This window comes from Salvelinus namaycush, chromosome 27 (genome assembly GCF_016432855.1).
Source record: "Salvelinus namaycush isolate Seneca chromosome 27, SaNama_1.0, whole genome shotgun sequence".
Lineage (NCBI taxonomy): Eukaryota > Metazoa > Chordata > Actinopteri > Salmoniformes > Salmonidae > Salvelinus > Salvelinus namaycush.
In genome coordinates, this window is record NC_052333.1 from 38,138,150 (window position 1) to 38,149,885 (window position 11,736).

At 42.2% G+C, this 11,736-nt stretch overlaps 1 protein-coding gene across 1 annotated transcript in view; it reads left to right on the top strand.

The window, feature by feature from the left end:
- Positions 1-11,139, top strand: part of LOC120022408 (electroneutral sodium bicarbonate exchanger 1-like) — a 39,618-nt gene extending 28,479 nt beyond the window's left edge. Inside the window, exons 17-25 of the mRNA XM_038966295.1 lie at positions 5,520-5,681; positions 5,924-6,049; positions 6,408-6,533; positions 6,771-6,839; positions 7,054-7,227; positions 7,444-7,581; positions 7,770-7,879; positions 8,609-8,719; positions 11,055-11,139. Coding sequence (XP_038822223.1) covers positions 5,520-5,681; positions 5,924-6,049; positions 6,408-6,533; positions 6,771-6,839; positions 7,054-7,227; positions 7,444-7,581; positions 7,770-7,879; positions 8,609-8,719; positions 11,055-11,139 — 1,101 coding nt within the window. The remainder of the gene's footprint in view (positions 1-5,519; positions 5,682-5,923; positions 6,050-6,407; positions 6,534-6,770; positions 6,840-7,053; positions 7,228-7,443; positions 7,582-7,769; positions 7,880-8,608; positions 8,720-11,054) is intronic.
- The last annotated feature ends 597 nt before the right edge of the window (positions 11,140-11,736 follow it).

The following is an 11,736-nucleotide window of genomic DNA, read 5'->3' on the forward strand; positions in this document are numbered from 1 at the left end:
TGTGCAGAAATATTTCATTTACATAAGTATTCACACCCCTGAGTCAATACATATTAGAATCACCTTTGACAGCAATTACAGAGAGCTTTGCACACCTGGATTGTACAACATTTGCCCATTATTATTTTCAAAATTCTTCAACCTCTGTCAAATTGGTTGTTGATCATTGCTAGACAACTATTTTCAAGTCTTGCCATAGATCTTGAAGTAGATTTAAGTCAACTGTAACTCGGTCACTCAGGAACATTCACTGTATTCTTGGTAAGCAATCTAGTGTAGATTTGGCCTTGTGTTTTAGGTTATTGTCCTGCTGAAAGGTGAATTCATCTCCCAGTGTCCGGTGGAATGAAGACTGAACCAGGTTTTCCTCAAGGATTTTGCCTGTGCTTAGCTCTATTTCATTATTTTTTATCCTGAAAAACTCCCCAGTCCTTAACAATTATGAGCATATCAATAATATGATTCTGCCACCACTATGCTTCAAAGTTGTGAGAGTGGTATTCAGTAATATGTTTGGGGCAAATCCAACACAACACTTTCTATTCAGGACAAAAAGACAATTGCTTTGCCACATGTTTTGCAGTACTACTTTAGTGCCTTGTTGCAAACAAGATGCATCTTTTGGAATATTTTTGTCCTGTACAGGCTTCCCTATTTTCACTTTGTCAATTAGTTTAGTATTATGAACTACAATGTTGTTGATCCAGCCTCAGTTTTCTCTTATCACAGTCATTAAACTCTGTAACTGTTTAAAGTCACCATTGGCCTCATGGTGAAATCCCTGAGTGGTTTCCTTCCGCACCAGCAACTGAGTTAGGAAGGATGCCTAACTTTTTTGGTTACTACATGATTCCATATGTGTTATTTCATAGTTTGGATGTCTTCACTATTATTCTACAATGTAGAAAATATAAAAAATAAAGAAAAACGCTGGAATGAGTAGGTGTGTCCAAACTTTTGACTGGTAGTGTATATACACTACATGGCCACTGTGTGTGTGTCCACAATCAGCTCCTTCATTTTGATGACATTGAGGGAGAGGTTATTTTCCTGGCACCACCACGCCAGGGCCCTCAGCTTATCCCTGTTAGCTGTCTCGTCGTTGTTGGTAATCAGGCCTACTACTGTTGTGTCATCTGCAAACTTGATGATTGAGTTGGAGGTGTGCTTTCCACACAGTCATGGGTGAACAGGGAGTACAGGAGGGGGCTGAGCACGCACCCTTGTGGGGCCCCAGTGTTGAGAATCAGCATAGTACAGGTGTTGTTGCCTACCTTCACCACCTAGGGGAAGCCGTCAGGAAGTCCAGGACCCAGTTGCACAGGGTGGGGTACAGACCCAGGGCTTAAGGATGAACTTGGAGGGTACTATGGTGTTTAAGGCTGAGCTGTAGTCAATGAGCAGCATTCTTACATAGGTTTTCCTCTTGTCCAGATGGGATAGAGCAGTGTGCAGTGCCAATGGCAATTGCATCATCTGTGGATTTTTTGCTGCGGTATCTAGGGTGTCTGGTAATGTGAAGGTGAATTGATCCTTAAGTTCTCTGGGATATGTGGGACGCTAACGTCCCACTTGGCCAAAAGCCAGAAAAAAATGCAGCGCGCCAAATTCAATATATTACTATAAAAATCAATCTTTCATGAAATCACATATGAAAGACACCAAATTAAAGCTACACATGTTGTGAATCCAGCCAACATGTCTGATTTCAAAAAGGATTTATGGCGAAAGCACACCAAACGATTATGTTAGCTCAGTACATAGCCACAGAAAAACACAGCCATTTTCCCAGCCAAAGATAGGAGTCACAAAAAGCAGAAATAGAGATCAAATGAATCACTAACCTTTGATGATCTTCATCAGATGACACTCATAGGACATCATGTTACACAATACATGTATGTTTTGTTCGATAATGTGCATATTTATATCCAAAAATCTTAGTTTACATTGGCGCCATGTTCAGAAATGCCTCCAAAATATCCGGAGAAATTGCAGAGAGCCACATCTAATAACAGGAATACTCATCATACACTTTGATGAAAGATACATGTTTTACATAGAATTAAAGATACACTTGTTCTTAATGCAACCGCTGTGTCAGATTTCCAAAAAACTTTACGGAAAAAGCACACCATGCAATAATCTGAGACGGCGCTCAGATATAACAACATTTCTCCGCCATATTGGAGTCAACAGAAATACGAAATTACATCATAAATATTCCCGTACCTTTAATGATCTTCATCAGAATGCACTCCCAGGAATCCTAGTTCCACGATAAATCGTTGTTTTGTTTCGATAATGTCCATTACTTATGTCTAAGTAGCTACTTTTGCTAGCACGTTTAGTGCACATGTCCAAACGCTCACGCAGATGCAGGCGAACTCGGACGAAAACTTCAAAAAGTTATATTACAGGTCGAATAAACTGGTCAAACTAAGTAGAGAATCAATCTTCAGGATGTTATCATAACTATCCAATAACGTTCCAACCGGAGAATTCCTTTGTGTCTCTAGAAGTAATGGAAAGCAAGACGATATCGTTTGGAATGCGCGTGACCAGGAACTGGCATTCTGCCAGACCAATGACTGAAACACCTCCCATCCGGCTCAACATCACAGTAGAGGCTTCATTCCACGTTCTACAGACTGTTGACATCTAGTGGAAGGCGCAGGAAGTGCAAACAGATCCATATCTTAAAGGGAATTGAATAGGTGATGAGTTGAACATCGACCAGCCTCAGAATTGTCACTTCCTGTTTGGATTTCTTCTCAGGTTTGTGCCTGCCATATGAGTTCTGTTATACTCACAGACATCATTTAAACAGTTTTATAAACTTCAGAGTGTTTTATATCCAATAGTAATAATAATATGCATATATTAGCATCTGGGACAGAGTAGGAGGCAGTTCACTATGGGCACGCTATTCATCCAAAAGTGAAAATGCTGCCCCCTATCACAAAGAAGTTAACTAGCCTCTCAAGCACTTCATGCTGACAGAATCATGCTGATTTACTTTCAGTTACCTTCGCTTTTTTGGGTACAGGAACAATCTTGAATCAAGTGGGGACAGCAGACTGGGATAGGGAGAGATTGAACATGCCTTAAACACTCCAGCCAGCTGGTCTGCGCGTGCTATGAGGACGCGGCTAGGGATGCCGTCTGGCCCGGCAGCCTTGCAAGAGTTAACACGCTTAACCTCTCTAGTGTACGTGAGACAGTAGCGTCCCACCTCTTCAAAAGCCAGTGAAACTGCAGGGCGACAAATTCAAAACAACGGAAATCCCATAATTAAAATTCCTCAAACATACATGTATTTTACACCATTTTAAAGATACACTTGTTTTAAATCCAGCCACAGTGTCCGATTTCAAAAAGGCTTTACGACGAAAGCAAACCAAACGATTATGTTAGGTGAGTGCCTATTCACAGAATAACACAGCCATTTTTCCAGCCAAAGAGAGGATTCACAAAAAGCAGAAATATAGATAAAATGAATCACTAACCTTTGATGATCTTCATCAGATGACACTCATAGGATTTCATGTTACACAATACATGTATGTTTTGTTCGGTAGAGTTCATATTTATATCCAAAATTCTGAGTTTACATTGGCACCTTACGTTCAGAAGTTCCAAAACATCCTTTGATTTTGCAGAGGGCCACATCAATTTACAGGAATACTCATAATAAACATTGCTAAAAGATACAACTGTTATGCATGGAATTTTAGATGCACTTCTCCTTAATGCAACCGTCAGATTTCAAAAAAGCAACCCATGCAATAATCTGAGTCGGCGCTCAGAGCCCAATCAAGACACAAATATAGCCGCCATATTATGCAGTCAACAGAAGTCAGAAGTAACATTCTAAACATTCACTTACCTTTGATGATATTCATCAGAATGCACTCCCAGGAATCCCAGTTCCACAATAAATGTTTGTTTTGACCGATAATGTCCATCAATTATGTCCAAATTCCTCCTTGTTGTTCTATCGTTCAGTATACTTTCCAAACTCACGACGCGCGGACGAAAAGTGAAAAATGTTATATTACAGTCCGTAAAAATATGACAAACGAAGTATTGAATCAATCTTTAAGGATGTTTTTAACATAATTCTTCAATAATGTTCCAACCGGAGTATTCCATTGTCTTCAGAAGTGGAATGGAACATAGCTCGCTCTCACGTGAACGCGCATGGTCAGGGCATGTTCAGGTCATGATAGACCTGACTCATTCCTCTCTCCTTTGGCTCCACTTCACAGTAGAGGCATCAGACAAGGTTCTAACGACTGTTGACATCTAGTGGAAGCCTTAGGAAGTGCAACATTACCAATATCCCACTGTATTTTCAATAGGAGCTGAGTTGAAAATCGACCAACCTCAGATTTCCCACTTCCTGGTTGGAATTTCTCTCAGGTTTTTGCCTGCCATATGAGTTATGTTATACTCACAGACATCATTCAAACAGTTAAAAAAACTTCAGAGTGTTTTCCATCCAAATCTACTAATAATATGCATATTCTAGCTTTTATGGCTTTGTAGCAGGCCGTTTACTCTGGGCATGCTTTTCATCTGGATGTGAAAATACTGCCCCCTACCCCAAAGAAGTTAAATGTTTTACTCACATCGGCCACAAAGAACGAGAGCTCACAGTCCTCAGGAGCGGCCTGTGTCAGCGGCACTGTGTTATCCTCAAAGCGGGCAAAGAAGGTGTTTAGCTTGTCCGGAAGCAAAACATCGGTGTCCGCGACATGGTTGGTTTTCCCTTCATAATTCGTGAATGTCTAGAGTCCATAACACATCGTCTCGTGACTGAGCCGTTGAATTGCGACTCCACTTTGTCTCTGTACTGACGTTTTGCCTGTTTGATTGCCTTACAGAGGGCATAACTGGACTGTTTGTATTGGATCATATTCCCAGTCTCCTTGCCGTGGTTAAATGCAGTGGTTTTCGCTTTCAGTTTTGTGCGAATGCTGCCACCTATCCACGATTTTTGGTTTGTATAGGTTTTAATCGTCACAGTGGGAACAACATCCCCAATACACTTCCTGATGAACTCTGTCACCGTGCCAGTGTAAACTTCAATGTTATTCTCATATGCACATACAAAACCACACACAATCAGAACCACACACACACCACAACTGCTGCTGGACTTCTTTTTAATATTGCACAAAACACTGCTCTCCATATCCCGCTTCCCTGGCACACGTGTAAATATCCTAATGCAAATTTGTTTGAGTGATTCCGGTGTGTTTATACTTCTGCGAAAATGTTATTCTATTTGTGTGCCGTTGAGCTTCTATTCTATTAATTTCTGTTTATTACTTTATTTTTCTATTATTGTTATTGCATTGTCCAGAGTTGAACCTGCAAGCATTTCATTGTACTGTGTTCCTGTGCATATGACCAATATACTTGAACTTACAAGCTCTTGCTAGCGAACACTATACCCTGACTGCAAGCCAGTAGCTTCAGTTTAAAAGCTAACTCTATGCTCTGGTCTACAGCCTACCTCCAAGCATCGCGGCTGGCTGATCTCCCCGCTGGGCACCAACCCCTGGTGGACCCTGCTGGTGGCGGCGCTGCCCGCTCTGCTCTGCACCATCCTCATCTTCATGGACCAGCAGATCACTGCCGTCATCATCAACCGCAAGGAGCACAAGCTCAAAGTGAGCAAGCACTGGTTTATGGCATAGACTTCCGTAGTCTACAGACTCCATTTCCACTGTCAAGGTGGAATAGAAACATGTTTACAAAGATGTTGTTCTGTCACCCTGTTCTGCCCATTATATTATCATTCACTGTGTTGAATGTAGCAAGTGTTTTCAATTCGGTGGTCCAGCTATACTAAAATGGCTTTTTATCCTCTTCTTTTCCACCCTGGTTTTTCCCCCTCTTCTCCGTCATGTAGAAAGGCTGTGGCTACCATCTGGACCTGCTGGTGGTGGCGGTAATGCTGGGTGTTTGCTCCATCATGGGCCTGCCCTGGTTCGTAGCCGCCACCGTGCTCTCCATCTCCCACGTAAACAGCCTCAAGGTTGGCAGCCTGCTGCGGTCTTTGTTTAGTCTTTGTTTATGTCAGTGGTGTCAAACTCAATTCCTGGAGGGCATAGTGTCTGTGTTTTTTTTTTCTCCTCCCTTGTACTTGATTGATCAATTCAGGTCGTCGATTAGTTAGGAACTGCCCTCACCTGGTTGTCTAGGTTTTAACCGGACACAAATGGAAATAACAAATAAATAAATAATACTCGGCCCTACAGGAATTTACTACGGAATTAAGTTTGACAACTCTGGTCTAAGTGAGTTATGGATTTGTTATTTGTGTTAAGTCTGGAAAAAAATGATGTGTTTCTCTGAGTATAATAAATATTAATCTAATGTAATCAAATCTAAAGGTGGAGTCGGGCTGCTCGGCCCCAGGAGAACAGCCCAAGTTCCTGGGCATCAGAGAGCAGAGAGTCACCGGCTTCATGATCTTTGTCCTCATGGGCTGCTCTGTCTTCATGACCTCCGCACTCAAGGTGACACCTCTTTGGGTTTCAGAAAAGTGTTATATTAATAATCCATCTTTATTTTTATAGGACAATGGGAGCTGGACACCAATGCCATGACAGCCAATGTGAATGATAAGCAGTTTGACTGTTATACAGTATATTCACCTTACAGTTGAAATGTTGACATCTAATTTTTAAAGGCAGTTTAAATCCCATGTATTATTTATTATATACTGTATGTTCAACTTCTCCCCCACCCTCCAGTTCATTCCTATGCCAGTGCTATACGGGGTCTTCCTCTACATGGGAGTCTCTTCACTCAAAGGCATTCAAGTGAGATTATATTCAATGATATGATTGATTGAAGATATGATCAGCGTTTTTTTCTCTTTAAAAGTAAATCAATGCCTTGTCTGTAATGATGAGCTTACTCCTTTGTAATTACACTCTCTTTTATCAAGAAAAACATCATCACATTTAAACTTAGAGCGTGTTTCATGACTAAAATATGAAATGAACAATAAACGGTTCTCTCTCTCTCTCTTAGTTCTTTGACCGTATCAAGTTGTTTGGTATGCCAGCCAAGCACCAGCCTGACCTGATCTACCTGCGCTACGTTCCCCTGTGGAAGGTCCATGTATTCACCCTGGTGCAGCTCACCTGCCTCATACTGCTGTGGGTCATCAAGGCCTCCGCAGCCGCCGTCGTATTCCCAATGATGGTAATAACCATAGAGAGAAATGTGCTATAGTAATACTACTATCATTCCATCTCTCTATAGTAATATCACTCTCCACATCTACAAACTGGAGAAACGTGATATCGTGTCTACCAACAAGGGTGTTTGTAAACATGAAAATATCGAAAACCTTCTGTATGAGTCTGTGGTCCTTTTGCTCCCTCTCTCTCCCTTAAAATATCCTATTTTTGCTTAAAGGTGCTGGCCCTCGTCTTCATTCGGAAGCTTCTCGACTTTTTCTTTACCAAGAGGGAGCTCAGCTATCTGGACGACTTGATGCCCGAGAGCAAGAAGAAGAAAGAGGATGACAAGAAGAAGAAGGAGAGGGAGAAACGGGTAACACACAATAATACTTTTAAAGCCATTAGTTCCCAGACAACGTTCACTGTCTAGCACGCTAACATGACCTGTCCCCACAGAAATCAAGTGACTAGAACGGGCAAAGGGGCTCAGACCATGGCAATTTACCTGCACCCTCATGGGTACACTCAGTTGTAATTCTCCGCTTGTCCCCTTGGTCCCAGGAGGCCCAGGCTTTATTGCTCATAGAAGAACAGGTGGGCGTGAATGCTGTGAAGGTCCATTATGACGGTGGGAACCTGCTCAAGATCCCAGTCAAAACTCTCTCAGGGAGGTGAGTGCTGCCCACCATTCAACCAGAGTACATTACACTGGATAGCTAAATGTTGGACATGCTTTGTCTTTGTATTATATGATTTTGTTATACTATTCAAATTTTTCCTCCATCTCTACATTCTTGGTATTGCATGTAAAGGTAACAGTGCTGATGTTAGTTCTGTAACGTGTTTATCTTGAACAGATCGTACAGAATAATCGCTCATACCCTCCCAATGGATGAAGAAGCGGTAGGGGTGGGTGTCTGATATATCCAGCCCACGTGCTGAGTTTTAACCCTACTCAGTAATTTACAGTAACATCAATGAGCGCATGGCCAAAATCGTAACTTGGCTATTTACTATACCTGTAGATGATGCCTTTTTATTGAAAACACATTCCTAGCGTGTTGCGTTTGTGTTTTGGGCGGGATTGTTATGATACATAATGCTACATAGTATCATGGCCAGGTAAAAAGGCTCTAAAACCATGTGAATACTAATGACTAATGTACACATTGATTACGTAGAGAACTCACCACAGACAATCATTGTCCAAGAGTAACAATTGGCAACAGAGAAATTGTTACACATAAGCCTGTACATATTTTTAGTGCAAGATACAATGACAGAGAACTGGTGCCAAGTAGTCCTGTGTGCACTTCAATCTTTTGTTTGATTACCTTATCCATATGCATGCATCTCTATCTCTCTTCCCCGTGTTCTGTCCTGTTCCTCGCTGCATGTAGCTCATGTGACCTCGGCAATGTTAATATCTCTGAGGAAATGGCCAAAAGCGGGGCATGCAAAGCAGTGGCGATGAGCGCCGACTTCGGCCCATCTATGAAGCGTAGCCAAAGGTAGCTATGCTGAAAATGACTCCCCTTTAGCTGACCGCCCCCCCTCCTTCTTAAAATGGGGGAGCTTTTTTCCAGGCACACCTCGGGTCTACTGAAATCTCACAAAGACAAGATCACATTGATAACTCACCCCTTATGGATCAAATAATTATATTATATTCTGTGACTAGCCCATTAATGAATAGGTATGACAAGAACAATGCATCCATTTTTATGTAATGAAAGTATTAAGTCATTGCTTTTGCTGTGCCATAACTTGTGTAATGTTCAGTTGCTTGTATGTTGTGACATCTACATTTTGTGTGGATGTTTGCAGAAAACGAGACTCGATTTTGTTTTCCTGAATATTGTATTTGCCTACAGATGCATTCATATATTACAATATACAGTGGGGAGAACAAGTATTTGATACACTGCCGATTTTACAGGTTTTCCTACTTACAAAGCATGTAGAGGTCTGTAATTCTTATCATAGGTACACTTCAACTGTGAGAGACGGAATCTAAAACAACAATCCAGAAAATCACATTGTATGATTTTTAAGTAATTAATTTGCATTTTATTGCATGACATAAGTATTTGATCACCTACCAACCAGTAAGAATTCCGGCTCTCACAGACCTGTTAGTTTTTCTTTAAGAAGCCCTCCTGTTCTCCACTCATTACCTGTATTAACTGCACCTGTTTGAACTCGTTACCTGTATAAAAGATACCTGTCCACACACTCAATCAAACAGACTCCAACCTCTCCACAATGGCCAAGACCAGAGAGCTGTGTAAGGACATCAGGGCTAAAATTGTACACCTGCACAAGGCTGGGATGGGCTACAGGACAATAGGCAAGCAGCTTGGCGCAATTATTAGAAAATGGAAGAAGTTCAAGATGACGGTCAATCACCCTCGGTCTGGGGCTCCATGCAAGATCTCACCTCGTGGGGCATCAATGATCATGAGGAAGGTGAGGGATCAGCCCAGAATTACACGGAGGGACCTGGTCAATGACCTGAAGAGAGCTGGGACCACAGTCTCAAAGAAAACCATTAGTAACACACTACGCCGTCATGGATTAAAATCCTGCAGCGCACGCAAGGTCCCCCTGCTCAAGCCAGCGCATGTCCAGGCCCGTCTGAAGTTTGCCAATGACCATCTGGATGATCCAGAGGAGGAATGGGAGAAGGTCATGTGGTCTGATGAGACAAAAATAGAGCTTTTTGGTCTAAACTCCACTCGCCGTGTTTGGAGGAAGAAGAAGGATGAGTACAACCCCCAAGAACACCATCCCAACCGTGAAGCATGAAACATCATTCTTTGGGGATGCTTTTCTGCAAAGGGGACAGGATGGCTGCACCGTATTGAGGGGAGGATGGATGGGGCCATGTATCGCGAGATCTTGGCCAACAACCTCCTTCCCTCAGTAAGAGCATTGAAGATGGGTCGTGGCTGGGTCTTCCAGCATGACAACGACCCGAAACACACAGCCAGCTAAGGAGTGGCTCCGTAAGAAGCATCTCAAGAGTGGCCTAGCCAGTCTCCAGACCTGAACCCAATAGAAAATCTTTGGAGGGAGCTGAAAGTCCGTATTGCCCAGCGACAGCCCCGAAACCTGAAGGATCTGGAGAAGGTCTGTATGGAGGAGTGGGCCAAAATCCCTACTGCAGTGTGTGCAAACCTGGTCAAGAACTACAGGAAACGTATGATCTCTGTAATTGCAAACAAATATTAAGTTCTGCTTTTCTGATGTATCAAATACTTATGTCATGTAATAAAATGCAAATTAATTACTTAAAAATCATACAAGGTGATTTTCTGGATTTTTTTTATTTTTATATTCCGTCTCTCACAGTTGAAGTGTACCTGTGATAAAAATTACAGACCTCTACATGCTTTGTAAGTAGGAAAACCTGCAAAATCGGCAGTGTTTCAAATACTTGTTCTCCCCACTGTATATGAATGTATCTTGTAATATATTATATTACATTACAGCATATAAAAGCAACGCGTTCAAGAGGCTTTGCCCTGAGGTTCTGACGTCCTGAGGATCTAACACGATGCTGACACATTTTGTCTTTTTACCCCAATTATAATGGTTAATAAGAACAGCATATTTTAACACGAGCCCGCCATCTTCACGTTTAGAGTGTTAACAACTGTCTATACTTAGAGCATGGAATGAGCTTTGAGTTTCATTTTAGCATCTCTGTCTGACATTCTTTCAGACAGCATTGCACTTAAATCAGCAACACATTTCCTGCTCATCCTTTACCCATTGATATTCTGGCCCAGCATAGCGCTGATGCTTCTCTTCCCATCCATCTCCCTCCCTTGTCTCTGGCAGCCAGGAGAAGGTGGCCTGTGTTAGAGTCAATATGGACACCACCGAGGCAGGAGGGCAGAGTTCAGCCTTGGAGACGGCCTTGTGATTGAGGAGACCTTTGTACTACCACCCCCTAACCCCACAGAGGGCCACTCTGGTACAGTGAGCAAGGTGAGAGAGTGAGCTAAGCCTGGAGCAGAGAAGTCAGACTGGTCTCTGGAGAAGTCCCTTTTGTGCGTCTCCTCGGTCAACAGTTGAGCTCCAGTTACCTCCAGTGGTCCAGTGTAGCTCTGGGGATCCTGAGGCCCCCTCAGCACACAGAGGACTGACTTCCTTGCAGTGGCTGTGCACATTGCTGTGAACCAATCATTTCCCACCCATTGCCACAGCTGCCAAAAGATGGGGCCACCACTGCCACACTGATGCGGAATCTTCTTCGATTGTCATGTATGCGTGAATTTACTTAATTTTAAAAGGTATATTTTCTCATCAAAATTTTAAGCGATATTTTGTAAAAAAAAAAACTAAGATTTACATCCTGACACATTCTGGTCTCAAATAATATATATTTACTTTACAAAATGTACTATACACAAACCAGCTACACCAGCTCCAGAAGCACATCACTCAAGCAATGATTCAGGTTGTTATTTCTGTGATTTCAACAGTGCAAACTGGTTACATCATGACTAGACACTGGTAA